The 20,143-nt window shown below is 38.3% G+C and overlaps 1 protein-coding gene across 1 annotated transcript in view; it reads right to left on the reverse strand.

Annotated features, from left to right (window-relative positions):
- Positions 1–3,325: 3,325 nt before the first annotated feature.
- Positions 3,326–20,143, reverse strand: part of LOC124594562 (WAS/WASL-interacting protein family member 3-like) — a 35,201-nt gene continuing 18,383 nt past the window's right edge. The window contains exons 2-3 of the mRNA XM_047132933.1: positions 16,719–17,086; positions 3,326–3,389 (exon numbers count right to left, since the gene is read on the reverse strand). Coding sequence (XP_046988889.1) covers positions 3,326–3,389; positions 16,719–17,086 — 432 coding nt within the window. The remainder of the gene's footprint in view (positions 3,390–16,718; positions 17,087–20,143) is intronic.

Genomic DNA, 20,143 nt, shown 5'->3' on the forward strand with positions numbered 1-20,143 from the left:
CCGCACACCGTTAGGCCGTCTTCCGCTCACGCCCCAACATCGTGCAGCCCGCCTCCAGTGGTGTCGCGACAGGCGTGAATGGAGGGACGAATGGAGACGTGTCGTCTTCAGCGATGAGAGTCGCTTCTGCCTTGGTGCCAATGATGGTCGTATGCGTGTTTGGCGCCATGCAGGTGAGCGCCACAATCAGGACTGCATACGACCGAGGCACACAGGGCCAACACCCAGCATCGTGGTGTGGGGAGCGATCTCCTACACTGGCCGTACACCACTGGTGATCGTCGAGGGGACACTGAATAGTGCACGGTACATCCAAACCGTCATCGAACCCATCGTTCTACCATTCCTAGACCGGCAAGGGACCTTGCTGTTCCAACAGGACAATGCACGTCCGCATGTATCCCGTGCCACCCAACGTGCTCTAGAAGGTGTAAGTCAACTACCCTGGCCAGCAAGATCTCCGGATCTGTCCCCCATTGAGCATGTTTGGGACTGGATGAAGCGTCGTCTCACGTGGTCTGCACGTCCAGCACGAACGCTGGTCCAACTGAGGCGCCAGGTGGAAATGGCATGGCAAGCCGTTCCACAGGACTACATCCAGCATCTCTACGATCGTCTCCATGGGAGAATAGCAGCCTGCATTGCTGCGAAAGGTGGATATACACTGTACTAGTGCCGACATTGTGCATGCTCTGTTGCCTGTGTCTATGTGCCTGTGGTTCTGTCAGTGTGATCATGTGATGTATCTGACCCCAGGAATGTGTCAATAAAGTTTCCCCTTCCTGGGACAATGAATTCACGGTGTTCTTTTTTCCATTTCCAGGAGTGTATATTAAACTTGGCATCTGTATTTTTGTATCTGTACACTTCAGTCTATGTTTCCTTCCTCAGTAAATGCCTGAAGAATTCAATGTTTGGATGGCTGAAGGTTATTCCTATTTTCACTGTTTCTGTTTGTGTGATTAAGTTCAGTGTTGAAGATATTTCAAGAAGCTGTGCATAGTGGTCGCTGAAACCTGTGTTGAAGTTACAGCTGTTTATTCATGGCTTTCCTTGTTTATTAGTACTATATCAGTAGTCTTGCTGGATACATTTGCAACTCTGGCATGTTGCATGTTGCAAAAATAGGCATAGCATCACCTCTGTCTTTTGAAACCTTTTTGAAGTCAATGTTAAAGTCTCCATATTTTATAACTGCTTTGTTCAGGTCCCTGATACTATCAAGACTACCTCGAAGTTGGTTAAAGAATCTTTTTATGTTTGAGTTTGGACTTCTGTACAGGCTGATGATGATTGTTTTTATTTAGGTTAGTCCTGCAGCCGAAATTTCAAAACACCTTCTTTTCCTAACTTTTCCAGAGATTGTAAGTGGCAATAGGTGATACTGTCCTTCACAAACATACATGTTCCTCCACATGTAGATATTTTTCTACAGAAATGAGATGTCATAACATAACCCTGTATACTCGTGACTGCTTACATCTCATCAGTTAGCTAATGTCAACTAAAACATATTTCTTTTAATTGGTCTGATAATAATACTTCTAGCTCATTAATTGTGTTTTGCAATGACTGCACATTTTAATGGACAACTATAAACTTGGGGTTTCCATTCAGCATATTTGGTTCACCACTTACCTTTATTTGTGTCTGCCTTCTTTTCACTTTCAACTGAAGAGCGCTTCTGGGATGAACTGTGGAGTTGCTGTCTTCATCTGTGGCCAGTAAAAATCCTTACTTCTTGATGGTGGATGTCTTGCTGCAGCAGGTTGTGTGTTCCCATTGAGGATATTTGAACTGTTGCATCTGATGACGTTGTTGTTTCTGTAGCTGAATATGTTGTCACTATTGATGTTTCTTTTTTCTCTGATCCTGACTGTGTTGTTTCATCTGCTGCCATTGTTCTTATAAGTGCTTCTCTCTAACACTTTCTACTATAATGAATTAATTTTTTATTTTTTTTGTTCTAGTACTGCTGTAGCAGGATTTGTTGGTAGTGAAGATACTTTGCACATCTGCTTTACAGTTGACAGTGACATTTTGTCACATTTCTGACTTTTAGAAAAAACACTTTTCACTGACACTTTGATTTTCTGGCTGAACAGTCATTTTTGCATTTATTTAGATGCATTCCATGTACCGCAAAGTGCTTTCTTTTTAAATCATCAACAGGGAGAAAGAAAGCATTTGGAGTGGTCTTGCAGATCTTTCTTTAACTCTTGTTCACTTTTTGAAGCTCTTTATAAACACAAGAAGATTCTATAAGATCGTGCCTGTGTGGTATGCCTATCATGATTGCTTTTTGATAACCTAATTTACATAATGCATCCTTTAAGATTCAAAAGCTCTGCTGCTTCTTGATAATGTGCCTTTGCTTCTTCCCAGTGATGAACTCACAGATACAGATATCAAATCAGTATTTTCACCAAATAAGACTGCTCTTTGTGAGCCAATGGACCAGGGCATCCCTGAAGTGCCACAGAAGAAGCATCGCCATTATCTTCTCAGTTTGCTGATACCAGCAGTTAATAATAATGAAGACTGTGTAACCATTCTGAAGAGGACTGATTTGCTAGGTGTCATAAGGTCATTGGCTGAAGTGTGGGAAGAGATTTCAAACACATCATTTGTAAGGTAATGAAAAACTCTTTTAGATTATGAAGACGGACATATTAACTTTGATTCCCTGTGTTAAAGAAATGTCAAAGATGGAGAAGATTATACCATTAAATTGCTCAAAAATGTACCAGGTTGTTAGAATGTCAGTGCAGAGGATGTCACAGAATGGATGACAAATTATGAAGTTGAACTAATTGACTACAGTGCTGTGGAAATGGTGATGTAGAGGGAAGTAATACAAGAAGAGAAGGTAAACTTACATGACAGAAGAAATCTCATCTCACATTTGCAAGGGTTCAAGATGACTTGGGCAATGTTGCAGTACATCAGTTAGTAGGAGGAGTCAATGCCAGCTGATATCTATTTGTGTAAGTGGAGGGATATTGCAACATGGAAGAGGGCTAAAGGAGGGAAGCAGTCATCTATCAAAGACTTTTTTAAAACCTCAAACCCGTAAACTTCATCTTTTTTGCTAGACATGGCTTTTCACATGTGTGTAATCACACATTCATAATTTACAAAACATATTATTTTATGTTTCCAGTAATAATATTCGAAGGTTGCAGTATGTACATAACAAACATTTATAACTAGCAAGTATTACATAACAAGTCAGAAAATGTCAATAAAATTGGGTTTGGTATAAAAAGGGGGTATTTTGAATGGTACGGATGGGGTCAGAAGAGAGAATTTATTCAACTCCAGCCTATCCAGATTTATTGTTATCCAACTTGATCTTCTGCCCATTAGCCCGGACAGTCACAAGTCTACTGTAATAATAATAACAATAATAATAATAATACTCAGAACTTTCCTTTTTAAAAACCTTAAAAAGTGAATAATACAAGGCATTCTTCCTAGAAAGCATTACATTATTTTTCTTACTTTTTTAAAATATTTTAGTGGCTGCAGTTTGGACACAAGTAGACAAAATGTGTTTTGCCAACTTGTTATTATGCTTTATATGCAATATGCTTCTTTTATTGTCACTGCTTACGGGACAGAACTTTTTGGCTTTCTTGTTGTTCTGACACACTTGCAACACTTTCAGCATTTTGTATGCTCCTGACCAATTTCAGAGAATCCTCTGATCTCGGAATAAGTGTCCTTGGTGCAGTGTGTTCTGCTACCAGTGATTTTCAAAGTTCCTCCAAGAATATTCTTTTTCTAGTCAATTTTCTTGCATTCTAATTAGGGTTAATCGAAGTCTCTGAGACATATGTAGTATAAGCAGAAACAATAATAATAGTGTGGAAAACTATCATAGGCCATCTATTGGTTTTTCATTTGCATGTGTATGTTAGAAGATCAAGTGCGTATAAAGCCCCTTACGTTGAATTATAATCCAAAAAACATTTTTTGCAGCACACAATAAAGATTCAAATAATTGAGTAGTCCTAAACAATTTCTTGGAAAAAAAATGAACAAGACACTTATTGTAAATGCAGAGGCTTTGTTGCTTGTTCAGAGTAAGTTGGAAAGATAAAAACCATTACTACCACAAGGTACACATATTTTTCATATGGTTTCAGGCAAAGTCACCAAAGTTATAGTTATTTTGGTATTTAAATAATGAGGAATGAAGTTTATAACCATATTGGGTGCACTGTATGTAACAGAGGTAGGAGGGGGCGGTGAAAAACAGATGGGTAAGACCATGAAAGATGTAGAAAACTAAAACAGAGAGAAGAAGAGAGTAGTTACTGTGAAGAAATGCTGAGACGGAAGAAATTAAATTAAATTAAGGCCAGGTGGGTGGCGAGAATCAAGAACATGTTGTAGTGCTAGTTCCCACCTGCGGAGTTCTGAGAAACTGGTGTCTGGGGGAAGAATCCAGATGGTGCGTGTAGTGAAACAAGCTCCGAGGTCATGACTGTTATGTTGCAGAGCATGCTGTGCAAACAGGATATTGTGTGTTGCCAGTATATACCCTCTGCCTACACCCATTCATCCTAATTGATATTTTCGTGGTAGTCGTGCCATTGAAAGAGGCCGAACAGCTGGTATATGATGTGTCATTTCACAGGTGGCTCTTCCTTTGGTAGTATATGTTTTGACAGTTATAGGACTGCTATAGTTGTTGGTAGGAGGGTGCAAAGGGCAAGTCTTGGAGCAGGGGCACGAGCCATAGGGTAGGGAGATGGGTGCAGAAGGAGCATGGGTCTGACAAGAATATTGCAGAGATTGGGAGGGTGATAAAAAGCTATTCTAGGTGTGGTAGGCAGAATTTCAGACAGAATGGATCTCATTTCAGGCCATGATTTTAGGAAGTCATGGCCCTGTCAGAGTAGCTGATTAATACATTCCAGACCACAATAATACTGAGACGCCAGTGGTGTGCTCCGAAGTTCGTTTTTGGAGGAATCTACAGTACCAGGATTGGATGTGATGGTACAGGAAATCTACTTTTGATCTAGACTGGTGGGGTAATTACATGCAGTGAAGGATGAGGTGATAACGGTGGTGTACTGCTGTAAAGTGTCTGCATCCGAACAAATACATTTGCCTCAAATGCTAAGGTTGTATGGGAGTGAACTGTCAAAATGTAAGTACTGTTATTTGTTGGTAGGTTTAATGTGGAAAAGTGTGTAGCTGGCCTTTGTTGAGAACAAGATCAACATCAAGGAAAGTGGTATGGAATTCAGACTAGGACAATATGAAATTTAATTGGGAGAAAGTATTCAGAGATTCCAGGAATTTTAACAGGCCAGCCTCACCATGAATCCATATGGTGAAGATGTCATCAATGTATCTAGTCAAAACCAGGTGCTGAAGACTTATGGATCCCAGGAAAGCCTCCTTCAAGTGACCCATGAAAAGGTTGGCATAGGAAGGAGCCATCCTGGTTCCCATGGCTATACCCCTGATCTGTTTGTATGTCTGCCCCTCAAAGGTGAAGTAGTTGTTGGTAAGTCTAGGTATAAAGTTGATTAAGGTGATTACTATTGGTTTGGAATCAGTTGGGCACTGACTGAGAAAATGTTCAGCACTAGGCAGACCACATACTTTGAGGATTTTGGTATAGACAGAGGTGGTATCAATGGTGAAAAGCAAGGTGTGTGGTGGGATTGGGACGGGCATGGATTTCAGACGATCTAGGGAATGGTTGCTAACTTTGATATAGGAGGGGAGTCTTTGTACTATTTAATGCAGGTGCTGAACAATTAAGGCAGATATACATTCAGTGGGTGCTATGAAACCAGTAACTATAGAACAGCCAGGAATGATTGGGTTCATGGATCTTAGGAAGAGGGTAAAAGGTGGGGGTGCATGGTTTGGATGGGGTGAGAAGTTCTATGGACTGAGGTGTTAGTCTTTGTGAGGGAGCCTGAGGTTTTAAAGAGGGACTGCAGGTCAGTATGAATCGCAGTGTCTTTATGGCAGATGCTGTATGTAAAGATGTCAGACAGCTGGTGTAGACCTTCACTAACATACTCCTTTCAGTCAAGTACCACAGTGGTAAATCCTTTGTCTGCTGGGAGGATAATGATGGAGTCATCAGCTTTTAGGGAACATAGAGCCTGGAGTTCTGCAGAGGACAGGTTAGGGCCATGTTGTAGGGACCTGAGGTAGGGTTGTGAAGCAATGGTTGATGTGAGGAATTCTTGGAAGGCTTGTAAGGGATGATTTTGAGATAGTGGTGGCGGACCAAGTTGGGGTCGTGGTCTGAGCTGTTCAAGGCAGGGTTCAATGTCAGGTTTGCTGTTGGAAAGGTTTTGGGAATGGGTTGCAAAGTGATATTTCCAATTGATATTACATGTGAAGGAAAATAGGTCTTTCACCAAAGCAGCACGATCAAATGCAGGTTTACGGCTAAAAGTGAGACCCTTGGATAATACAGGTAATTCAGGAGGGGAGAGTGCTTTATACGAGAGGTTAAGGACACAGCACTGTTGTGATGGTCTCTTGTGATTATGGGTTATTCTTGGTCTGGGAGGCAGTGGTGAAGACTGTGGGAGTGGTGGTTGATGGTGTGGCTGCTTAGGGAGCTGCTGAGGGACAGGAAGGACAACACCACTGTTCAGGTAGTTGAGGAGAAGGTGGGATAGCTTTTTGAGGTGATATCTGGTATATTGCAGTTTGAAGTTGGCTTGGCAGATGATATCATCCAAGGGGCAGACTACAGGATTTTGTAGAAGTAGAGAAGTCTTGTGGAGCGGAAATTGGTTGACGTGGCATATAGGTCACAGATTAGCCGGGTAAGAGTAAGAGATTGCTGTTTTTGAAACTGTAAAAGATCCTGGTGTAGAGTAGGATTTCATCCAGCAACAGGAATTGTCAATGTTAGGCCTTCTGGAGTAACTCCAGCTGACAAGCATGTTTCAAAAAACAGAATGTGTGGCTTAGTTTAGATAGTGCAAACCATGTTTTGGAAAAGAATGGATGTAACGTGATACTGGATTCATCATGACAAGAGAGGGCAGTTTGTAGTTACAAAACATGGGGAAAAAAAGCTGAGGGTGGATAAAAGATGGAAGAAAGGAAGGAAAGCAAGGAAAAAATTTGGAAAAACCAGAAAAATTCATACGAATATCATAAAGACAGACAATAGTGAATAAGAGGTAATGGGTGGGTGATCTATACACATCAAAAAAAGTTTTGCATAACCTCAGTTCCGAGAGTTCTGGAACATGTACAGAAAATTGGAATAGACATCAACATGAACATCATTTCCGTCCTTTTTTTTCCTCATGAAAACCACACATTGCATGTTTTACCACCACACAGTGAGACCTTCAGAGGTGGTGGTCCAGATTGCTGTACACACCAGTACCTCTAATACCCAGTAACACGTTCTCTTGCATTTATGCATGCCTGTATTTGTCATGGCATACTATCCACAAGTTCATCAAGGTATTGTTGGTCCAGATTGTCCCACTCCTCAATGGTGATTTGGCGTAGATCCCTCAGAGTGGTTGGTGGATCACATCTCCCATAAACAACCATTTCAATCTATTTCAAGCATGTTCAATAGGGTTCATGTCTGGTGAACATGCTGGCCACTCTAGTTGAGCGATGTTGTTATTCTGCAGGAAGTCATTCACAAGGTGTGCACGATGGGGGTGCAAACTGTCATCCATGAAGACGAATACCTTGCCAATATGCTGTCGATATGATTGCACTATCGGTCGGAGGATGGCATTCATGTATTATACAGCCATTACGGCGCCTTCCATGACCACCAGCGGTGAACATAGGCCCTACATAATACCACCCCAAAACAGAAGGGAACTTCCACTTGCTGCCCTCGCTGGACAGTGTGTCTAAGGCATTCAGCCTGACGGGGTTGCCTCCAAACACATCTCTGATGATTGTCTGGTTGAAGGCATATGCAACACTCATTGGTGAACAGAACATGATGCCCATCCTGAGTGTCCATTCAGCATGTTATTGGGTCCATCTGTGCTGTGCTGCATGGTGTTGTGGTTGCAAAGATGGAGCTTGCCATGGACATTGGGAGTGAAGTTACGCATATGTAGCCTATTGCGCACAGTTTGAGTGATAACATGACTCCTGTGGCTGCATGAAAAGCGTTATTCAACACGGTGGCTTTGCTGTCAGGGTTCCTTCGAGCCATAATCTGTAGGTAGCGGTCATCCACTGCAGTAGTAGCCCTTGAATGCCCTGAGCGAGGCATGTCATCGACAGTTCCTGTCTCCTTGTATCTCCTCCATGTCCGAACAACATCGCTTTGGTTCACTCTGAGATGCCAGATACTTCCCTTCTTGAGAGCCCTCCCTGGCACAAAGAACAATGCGGACACAATCGAATGTGGTATTGACCATCTAGGAATGGTTGAACAACAGACAACATGAGCCGTGTACCTCCTTCCTGGTGGAATGACTGGAATGGATTGGCTGTCGGAACCCCTCCTGCTCATGCATGGTTGTTTACATCTTTGGTGGGTTTAGTGACATCTCTGAACAGTCAAAGGGACTGTGTCTGTGATACAATATCCACAGTCAACATCTATCTTCAGATGTTCTGGGAAGCGGGTTGATGCAAAACTTTTTTTGATGTGTGGATACGATACAAAAAAATTATTGGAAAAGAAAAAAGGAAAAAAATCGATTGGGAAAGTCAAGAAAACACGAAATTTTAAAAACTGGGTAGACAGAATGTGAAAGTCATATGAGAAAATGCAAACTAATTAGCTTGGCAATTAACGTAAGTGATCAGAGCGTCTGGCAAAAAAAAAACCACACAGAAACATGAACGAACTACATATAAACAAAATAGGTGGAGGGCTAGAAAGGAAATAGCTGTCAAATTTGCGAATAAATTGGCAAAAGACGATCGGGAGAAGAACATGCAGTGTAATGAACAGTAAACTGTTATATGCAAATTCGTAAATAACAATGGAATTGGGCCCATCTACGCGCACAAAAATCAGTTCTAGAAAAGATGTACAGATAATGTTGGTTAATCTTGGTGAGGTAGATAAATAAACGAATGGATTAGCGTATAAGATAGGAAACAGACGACAATTTGACCAAGACGAATGACAACAAAGACTGACAAGAGGGTTACATAAGATGAAGGAATAATGGCCACAACAACGAAAAAAATGAATTTTTAACAAAATAATTTAATTGAATAGATAAATAAAAAAATCTACTCACCAAGTGGCAACAGAACACACATATGAAAGAAGGTTATAATTAGGCAAGCTTTTGGAGCCAGTGGCTCCTTCTTCAGGCGGAAGGGTTAAAGGGGAAGGAAGAGGGGTGAAGGAAAAGGAGTGGAGAGGTCTGGCAAAGGGGTAGATTTCGATAAACTCACCCAGAACCACTGGTCAGGGGAGACTTGTCGCACACAATGATATGGAAAGACTGATTGTTGAGGACTACATCGGATGAGATTTGAAAATTTTAGAGCTTAAACGTGGAAGCCAAGGTAATAAGCAATTCAGAGATTACTCCTAAAACATCATGCTTGAGTTATTAAGATTGAAAATCAAAGTGCATTGTGCATAACTGAGGTGAGAGGGGGAGGTGAAAAACAGACAACAAGGGAACGAGTATTTGCTGTGAAGCAAGCCTGAGATGGAAGAAGGTAACATAAATTAAGGCCAGGTGGGTGGCGAGAACCAAGGACATGTTGTAGCACTAGTTCCCACCTGCGGAGTTTTGAGAAACTGGTGTCCCCCTCCCCCAACAAAAAATTCAACATATTCATAAATATATTCCACTGTTATTCTGAATTATTTTTCCATCTCATTAATGAGAAAATAATGAAAATAAATAAAAAGATTAGTGAATTATTACAAACACAGAGATATATTTTGAGGCTAATTTTGAAAGTACAAACCAATCCTAAACAATTACTATAAAGTCTAAAACTTATATAATTAAAAATACCCCAAACAAAAATAAAGCAATGTGGAATATTGTGAGAAAAGGAAGAGAGAAAGCCCTTAATATTAACTCACCAATCATCTCTTAATGTGAGTCCATACGATGGCAGAAACCAAAATTAGCTCTTCCTTCACAAAATTACTCATAAAAGTCATAATTATATGCTCATCAAATTTTCGTGGTGTAAGAGACAAAAGAATAAAACTCACCAATATTGTTCAGTGAATTATACAGCGTGAGTCTGGAGGAAATATACATGCTTTGAGGGGTGATTCTGGACAAAAAATTTGATATGGACATATGCCTTATTCTGAATGGTCTCCAAGACAGAACTAATTTAAAATCAATTTTGTAAGTTTTTCTAAAATAACTCAAAAACTTCACCCTCAAGCTAAAATACATTGCAGTACAAAATTAAACTACTTTAAATTTCCCACAAAAATGATCCTATTCATTTTTCTCTAGAACTAATAGTTTGTATGAAGGGAGCAGGAGAATACTGAAAATTTCACATAATTTGCATGTGCTGCAAATTTAGATAGTTTTTGTAGCCCAATTTGAGGTAGTTTTTCTACTTGATAGACCACAAATGTCCTTTATGATATTGTTCATCTTCATCCTCTACACTACTATTGTACACTGTGAACAATACAGAAAATAAATAACAATGCTCAATAATGTATGCTATCACAGAAACCATTCTGAATAGGGCACATGTCCATATGAAGTTTTTTGTTCAGAATCACGAATACTATCACCTCCAAAGCATGTATCGACCCTGTATTTATCACCTGCATCTTCCTTACTTTGATTAGCAAACTGTCTTTCCTAAATTGAATTTTTCGTTGGTTACAGTGTTGTTTTGTGAATATGCAAATACCAACATTCATGGAGAATCTTATCCATTTACTATTTATCTCACCAAAATATCTTTGTATTCCAGCAGGCTTCAGTTCATTGGTAGAATGTTAGTGAAATGCAATCAGTCTGCACAGGAGATTACGTACAAAACACATATATGATCCATACTAGAATTTTGCTCAAGCGTATGGGGCTCATACCAGACAGGACAAAAAGAAGGTAATGAACATAAGGGCAGCAAAAATGGTCACATATTTGTTTGGCCCCTAAAAGAGCATCACAGAGACGCTGAAAACTGAATTAGCAGTCAGTTGAAGTTGGAAACAAACATTCCTGAGAAAGCCTAGCTTTAAATGATGAATCTAGAAATATACTACAACCCCTTACATATTGCTCCTGCAGGTACCATGAGGACAGGTGAATGGAATGATGTTTCAGTTTTATGTTTTTGTGAGCATTGGTTACAAAATGAGTATTTTCAATACTTAAAAATATTGCATTTTAAACTTGCAAACTGCTTTTGTAAAATGGAATCAAAACATGGGGGAACTTGTATATATGTAAAAGAAAATGTAGATTATAAGAGTATAGCCTCTATTTGCAAACTTGGTTGTGAAAGAGACTTTGAAATCACAGCTGTTGAGTTAATGTCTGAAAAAACTATTATTTTATGTGTGTATAGATCTCCTGTTAGCAACATAAAGTTTTTTTTTTTTTTTTTTTTTTTTTTTTTTTTTTTTTTTTTTTGCCCCCCCGCCCCGCCCCCCCCCACCCCCAAAAAAAAACTGGACCTTGCTTTAGACAAACTTAAGACAACTGCGAAACCAGTGGTACTATGTGGAGATTTTATTATAGACTTTCTGAGCCATAGTCCTCACAGGGAAAAGTTATTAACTATTATAAAAGCCTTCAATCTTTATCTGACTGTTAGCTCTCCAACATATGTAACAAAAGCTAGTATCACTCTCCCTGATCAGGTATGTGGAAACATGGACAAGTGTACATCAGAAAACTTTGATATCAGTTATTGTGACCACCTTTTGCAATTACTAACCATACCTGCAAATCACAGTTTGATCAGTGTACAAAATATTATCCATGAAAGAATTTATAGTAGGAAAAATATTGAATACTTCCAGTATCTAAACAGCAAGCAATCTTGGAGAGAAGTATATGATACCTCTGTTACCAACGAAAAGATGGAAAATTTTTGAAAATTTTCAAGAATAACTTTGACATAGCTTTTTCACAAAGGAATGTGATGTCCAAAAGCACAGATAGATTCAAAAACTGGGTTACATCTGACAGTAGAGTAGCTTATAAAATGAAGCAAGAACTTTTTCTGCAGACAGAAACTGACAGCAGTCCAGAATTTCATAGTCATTTCAAAAAATACAAGTTAGTTTTGGAAACGTGTCATAAAAGAGGCAAAAATTAAGGAAAATGACAAATATATTATGAAGTCATCCAATAAAACTAAGTCCATGTGGAAAGCTGTGGAGGATCTATGGGGAAGAAGACAACTCACAAAAATATTGTTATCACTTGATGGCAAGAGTGTCACTGACCCTAGGGCAGTTGCAAACAGTTTCAATTCTTATTATGCAACTGTTGCTGGAAAATTAGTGAAGGAAAATTTTGATAATCCACCTGATACAACATGGAAAGAACTTTCATCTATTGAAATAAATAATATGTCCATGTTCCTCAGTCCAATAGGCCCAACAGAGCTCCTAAATACCATTATTTCAACTGGTATTGATGATATTACAGATTATATTATAAAAATAACAGCAAGACAAATACTTTTGCCTTTATTGGACATGTACAATTCATCCTTATCATGTGGTGTCTTCCAACAGAAACTGAAAATGGCAAAAGTAATGCCACTGTATTAAAAAGGTGATCATCAATGTATGGGTAACTATAGTCCTGTGTCTCTACTGTCAGGGTTTTCGAAAATTATTGAAAAAGTGTTCCTTTCAAAACTAACTACATTCTCTGACAAGAATAATGTTATTTGTGGTTGTCAACATGGCTTCAGACCACAGTGATCAATTGAAACAGCCACTTTCAATCTGATAAACCATGTCTTAAATGCAGTAGACAACCACAGAAATATCTCAGGTTTATTCTTGGACCTAACAAAAGCTTTTGATATGATTGATCATTCTGTGCTCTTGAGGAAGCTTGAACGGTACGGTGTAAGAGGTGTGCCAAATCAATGGATTAAATCATATTTGGAATATCACTCTCAGGTAACTGAAATTAAAGACATGGAAGGAAATGAACTCCATGTTCACCTTTCAGAACGATGTGGACTAAGTCATGGTGTTCCACAGGGCTCCATTTTAGGTCCGTTTCTTTTTTTGTTGTTCATTAATGATTTCACATCACACGTTAGGGATTGTCAACCAGTACAGTTTCCAGATGACATCAGTCTATTGACTGAAGGGAATAAAGAAGAAAAACTTACTGTATCTGCAAAAGATATTACAAAAGGAGTGTCTGAATGGTTTACCAGAAACAGGATAAGAGTTAATCTCCAAAAAACGGTACTCATGAATTTCCACACCAATCAAAATAAAAATGCAGCACAACCCGTAATATGTATAGATAACCAAACCATTAGTGCTGTCCATGAAACTAAATTTCTTGAGGTTCATATCCAGGAAAATCTTAAATGGAGCACTCATATCACATCCCTAAATTCAAAACTAGCAAAAATGACCAGTGTATTAAGAATTCTTTGTAACATTACTTGTGCAGAAACAGTCAGGGCTGTATACTTTGCTCGGGTACATTCAGCTCTGAAGTATGGTATCATTTCCTGGGGAAATGAACACCAGGCAATAACAGTTTTCAGGAAACAAAAGGCAACTATAAGAATGATGAAACAAGTGAAAAGCAGAAAACCATGCAAACCTTTCTTTAAAGATTTAAAGATTGTACACCTTCCCTGCATTTATATACCGGAAGTAGACATGCATGTCAAAAAAAGTATACTGAGAAAAGAAAACTTTTTTCCTCAAAACAAAAGTGTCCATGATTACAGTACCAGGTCAGACAGTGACATACATGTTAATCATTGTAACACCACATTATGCCAAAAAGGTGTATATCATGCAGGAACAAAACAATACAACAGATTACCAAGATATATAAAATCTCTTCCTGAACTACAGAGCTGTAAAAAGCCTGACAGCATACCTTCTGAAAAACTGCTACTATTCAATCTCACAGTATCATATGCAAGAAAAAAAGTAATTTGTATCTTTAATTGTAGAAATAAGTTATAAATATACAGTATTTTTTAAAAAAATGTAATTATTAACTGTATAGATCCAATTTGTTATAAAAATTTAAAAATAATGTATGTTTGACATTTGAAAAACCAATAGATAAAAAGGTTTTCTGTCCAATATCCTGTGTACGATATATGTACTGGAAAAGAGATTTATATGAACGAATAAACAAATAAAGTGTGCAGAGAGTTATTTAAACAATCATTCTTTCTCTACTCAGTGTGTGAATGGTATGCTAAGAAGCCCAAATAATTGGCATAATGAGAGGTATGCTCTGCCATGCACTTCGCAGTGTTTTGAAGAGTATGGATGTAGCTGTAGATATAAGTAATGACTGGTCCAGTCTCTCTCTCTCTCTCTCTCTATGTCTGTCTCTGTCTCTCTTTCTGTCTTCTGTGTGTGTGTGTGTGTGTGTGTGTGTGTGTGTGTGTGTGTGTGTGTGTGTGTGTGTGTAAGTGTGTTTGTTTGTTATAGAGAGAGAGAGAGAGAGGGTTTTCTTACACACATATGTGCACATGCCGTGTGTGTGTGTGTGTGTGTGTGTGTGTGTGTGTGTGTGTGTGTGTGTGTGTGTGTGTGTGTGTGTGTGTGTGTGTGTGTGTTGTTTGTTATAGAGAGAGAGAGAGGGTTTTCTTACACACATATGTGCACATGCCAGATGGAAGAGAGTCAGACATCCAGTGTTACAGGAACCTGGACATTTGAAACTGTGTGAAGGATTGAACAGTAAGTGTTATAACAGTACACAAAGGAAAGGAGGGGATTGGGGGGGGGGGGGGGGGAGGTAGAGTTGTGGGAATCCATCACTACTAATTCAGTCTGCTCCAAGCTCCAGGAGGATCAGGATTATTATTTCCAGTAACTACCATTAGCAGAAGTGTCACAGTATGTTACAGAGTAAACACCTGGAGAATGGTATGCAATCAAATATTATGTTAAACTCAACAAAAGTCTTATCAACACCTACCAAATGATTTAGTAAACCAATAGGGACTCTACTTTGTTGTATTTTCATGTTTCAAGTTATGGATGTGACTTAAAGAGGGCAGAAGACTCAGGTGATGAATTCCATCTGGAATGAGCATCAACCAACAAAGGTTATGAAAATGAGTGTTGTGTTCATAATCTTTGGAACTCTTGACTGTTGAATTAGTGTGCAGATGATAGAAAAGACTCTGTTAGTGACAACATGCATAAAGGGTGCATGCCAAGTTGGTCCGCAGACTATTGACTGATGATGAGAAGAACAAATGAGTGCTGATCACAACTCAACTTCTGAAACATGTGTAAATTAAACCTCCTTCTTAAATACAGTCATTACCACAGTAATACATCTCTGACACGAAGTTCCAAACCATAGAAATGCACCTCTTGGAGACCCCTCTCTCAAGAAGGCAAGAGTGAGCATGCCCAAAAATGAAACGATGCTAACTCTCCTTTTCAACACCAAAGACATGGTTCACCAAGAATTCATACCCCAAGGACAGATAGTGCATGTGGACATGGTTAAGAAATTTAAAAAAAAGCTCATCAAAACATGGAAGCAAATCACCAATACCTAATAATAGTACCACACTAATACTCCTAGCCATGTCTATTTTCACGTCTAGAAGTTCCAAGCAAATCACAACTTGGCAACACTGCCCCAGCTACCTACAGTCCAGACCAGGCTCCAGCAGATTTTCCTGTTCTCAAGGAACAATATTAGCCTAATAGGAGTCTGGTTTTGGCACACTTAAGTGATCTAAACCATGATAACAAATGCCCTAAACACAGTTCCTATCAGCAATTTCCAGGATACTTGTGGTGCATGAAAAAGTCACTGAGAAAAACGTCAAAGAATGAAAAATTTGAAGAATTTTATATGTTTGTAGTGATAGATTGAATTAAAAAAACCTGAATATAATTTCATTGCTTTCCAGATTCGTCTAAATACAAAAATTTCAAGATATTCGAACGAATATTTAAGATGAATATAATCACTTAATTTTAACTGCAATTTTGCCCACTTAGCATATAAAATATGTTCCATGCATTTATAAAACAGATTTATTTGAATTAAGTACAAAAACAGTAGGACTGTTACAGATTTATTGAAAAAAGGCTGTCTACAAGATGATTATTGACTTACTTTTGCAGGTGCATATTACCCATTAATATTTTTAGAAGAAAAAAGAGGGAGATCATTAGGTTCAATAAGATTGTCGGAAGAGACATTCAGTCTGTGTCTTTTCAAATGTAGTGCATATTCTATGACTAAATTTACATATAATCATTGTTTAGCTATGTTTGCTTCTATTTAAAATCGGTGTGACAATCCAGTATACAAAATAAAATAAATCAAAATAAATATTTAAATGAAACAATATACCTTGAGATGAAAATAAGGTTTCAAGATGAATCAGGATATGTTGACAACTAATGATTGACTATGTACTGTGGACTAAAACCATATATTTTAAGCTTATCTTTCTGTTGTAACAACATTTTCTTTCTATTGGTTGAACATCTCAGGCTTACAGTATTCTGCATAAAAACGTAATTTTAATGTATGTGTGTTAAACATTACCCCTACCATCTCCTCCATGGCTGAAAGAAATGTGGAGGAGGAGGAGGAGGAGGAGGCGGAGGGGGAGGGGGAAGGGGAGGAGGTGGAGGATAGAAAGGTCGGTAAAAATAAGGAGGATAGAAAGGACGATGAACTCCAACAACAACCACCCCTACAGGATACACAAAATTTGCAGTCTGCATAGTTTCTTTGGCATCTGAACCATTGTCTTGAACTGTCCTCTCTGTCTCCAGCTCTCCATCCTTTTCTGTCACTGTCTCGGTTGGAGTGAAATTTTCAGCACTAGTTGATCCATAAAATGAGGGTGTCATACTGCTCTCAACATCTTCAGAGTAAGCCCTCGGCAAGATGAGTACCACAATGATAAAGCAGAGCTGAAAACAAATTAGGTACATAATGAAGTATGAATTAATAATAACGCCTTTTAACAAAAGTAACAACCAGTTAATTTAATAATTGAACAACAAAGATAAAATGAACAGAGAGAAAGAGAGTGCCCAATAAACTATAAAATTCTGTATCTTTTGGATAATGCATTAGCATGAATTCTTGTGATTTCAGTAAAAGTATTTCAGTGAGATAGTGCACTGAAGACTGACAAGCCAAAATTTTTAAAAAAATGGAATAAGTAGTCCTGGATTTGATGTCACACAGCATTCTCTGGTGAGCAGCAGTTCAGTGCCAGGCAGTTCACTTTATATGCTGTAGTATGGTACTGTATCCTGTTAACTGTCATCTGCAGTGGCCATCACAACTCCAACTTGCATTGCAACAGAGGATGCACAGCTTGGACCAAAGCGACAACTACGCTAGCATAAGCTTAGCGTGAGTTGTATGTACCTTCTCTGAGGACAATAACAGCTACATTATCTGTAGAGCTCTTAGACCCTATCAGAGGGATATAGCTTTTATTGATTTACCATATTTTATGGACTATAAGATGCTATGGACTATAAGATGTACCTTCATTTTTAACATTTTTTTAATTACATTTTTATCATTTTTATTTTTAAATTTCAAATCCAGACTAAAAAAAATTCTTTGTTTATAAAACTGAACTGACCTTTAAAATCCCTGAAAATCATCATTTGAACTTTCTTCTTCTTCTTCTTCTCATCTTTTTTTTCTTCTTCTTCCTCTTCGTCATCATCATTGTCCTCTTCATATATAAGATGGTCTTCACTGTCATCAACAGTGTTACTTATGCCGCACTTCTTGAAAGACTTAATAATAATCTCTTCTCTCACTCTAGACCATGACTCTTTTATCCACAGACACACTTCTTTGATTGTAGGTTGTTTGGAATTTCCCTCCCATGTGAATTCATGCTGGGTTTCATCCATCATCCATTTGTTCCATTCCTCCCTCATATGCACTTTAAGGGGTTTGGTTATCGAGACATCAAGAGCTTGCAATTGTGAAGTAGGTCCTCCTGTAGTACCAACAAACTCTGTATTTCCCTGTCTCAATTTCTCTTTCACAGAATTTTTTGAATGACTTCTAAACTGATCTAGCACAAGAAGAGAACAATAAAGCACCTTCTCTTCTCTCCCACACTCTGTTAATCCATAATTGCATATCAGCATTGTCCATCCAATCCTTGACATGTACATGAACAACAACACCTGGCAGTGTTTCAGAAGGTTTTGGCATATTTTTGCACTTGAAAATGATCATTGGATTAAGTTTAGTACCATCAGCACAACAAGAAAGGACAACAGTGTAGTGCATTTTTTCATGCCCACTTGTTTTTATGTTTACAGTTTTAGCACCTTTCATGGCAACAGTGACTGATGACCCCAGCAGATTGGTCCCTTAGGAATTCACACACATACACTTACACACATGGCAACAGTTCTGTTACTCATCACATTAAATGTCAAAGGACTTTCATCCATATTCACTGTTTGGCTTAGGTCCACACGGGTTTTCTTTTGATGTCGAATCATAAAGTGATGGAAAGATAATATTTTCTCTTCATACTCTTGTGCATTTTCTGAGATGTTTTGGTTTGCATGCTAAGTCCACAAACACTTTTTAAACCTGTAGCACCAACCCAACTCCACCCTCAAAGTCTGTTAAGTTCCGCTGTAGCACTAGCTTGAGAGCATGTATTTGAATCATTTTTGTATTAATTCCAGTGTCATTTTGATGGGTCATTGAATCAATTTCAATATGTCATCTTCTAGTTTTGGCCAGTTTGCATTAGTCCTCTATTTGCACATTTAGTCTTGCTCATTTTTTTCAGTTCTTCTTTACTAGCCTGCCAATCACGAATGGTTTTTTCTAGTGTGGAGGGCAGGATTGCCACTCAGTTGCTCTGTTTCCACGTTCTTCTGCATATGTTATTACTTTCAATTTATAGCCCACATCATATGAATTATGTTCCATTATGGAACTAGCCACTAACAAAAATATTGTACTGTTACTGATAACATAAATCACTTTCAATTCAAGTTCACTTAGCCCACAGATTGCGATGTTGCATCATATGCTAGATGGTATTCTGGTTTTGTGATGGTGAAGCAGGAGGGAGTTAGTGCTGGCAAGCTTGTGAATCCCTTCAACTCATGTTCATTGCATCGGTGCACTGCTGCTGCCAGTTGAATTCATTGTTGCCAGATAGAAGTAAGTTTCCGGCAGCATCAAATATATGGCCATTTTTAAGATGGGCAGGAATTTTAAATCACACACTAGACATTTTTATATTAATGTCGAGTAAAAGACACACCTGAATTTTGGAGACAATTTTTCAACAAAAAAAGTGTGTCTTATAGCCCATAAAATATGGTAAGTTTTTTATCTTCAATTGTCAGCATTTGCTCAAACAAATACTTATATATTAACTGATGACAAAAACATATCAATGATACTAACTTTATAATATGGCCTGTGCAAAGTCTTTGTTACAAACTACAGGACATGTACAACAAATAATGTAACAATAATACCTAACAATAACACCTTCAAACACAGATCACATTAATTTCCTGCTTGCAATATTCTTAACTAAATATTAAAGAGCAGAAAATTAATGAAGCAGTGCATACAAAATTATGGGCATATATTTGGATAAAAGAGTAAGATGAAATGAGGCTATGAAAGGAGCAGTGATTTTATCCACAGCTTTAGTGATGTATGGTTTCCCATACTTCTTGGACTAATAACATATTCAGTTTACAGCAGTTGGCATTGACTGGTAGCATTTAATACAACAAAAACCTAACAGATGGCAGCATATGGTCTAGTTTGAAAAACAAAAGCTTGTCTATTTCAGTGCATAATATTGTGGTCTAACCCATGATTAAATGTTATGGACGTGCAGCACATAGGTGAAGATTAAAAAATTTCATTCCTAAAACCAACCACTTATCTTACTATACAGCTGATATTTCTTAACATTAAATATTAAAGTGTTCCCAATATCTTAC

The sequence above is a fragment of the Schistocerca americana genome, chromosome 2 (genome assembly GCF_021461395.2).
Source record: "Schistocerca americana isolate TAMUIC-IGC-003095 chromosome 2, iqSchAmer2.1, whole genome shotgun sequence".
Taxonomy (NCBI): Eukaryota; Metazoa; Arthropoda; class Insecta; order Orthoptera; family Acrididae; genus Schistocerca; species Schistocerca americana.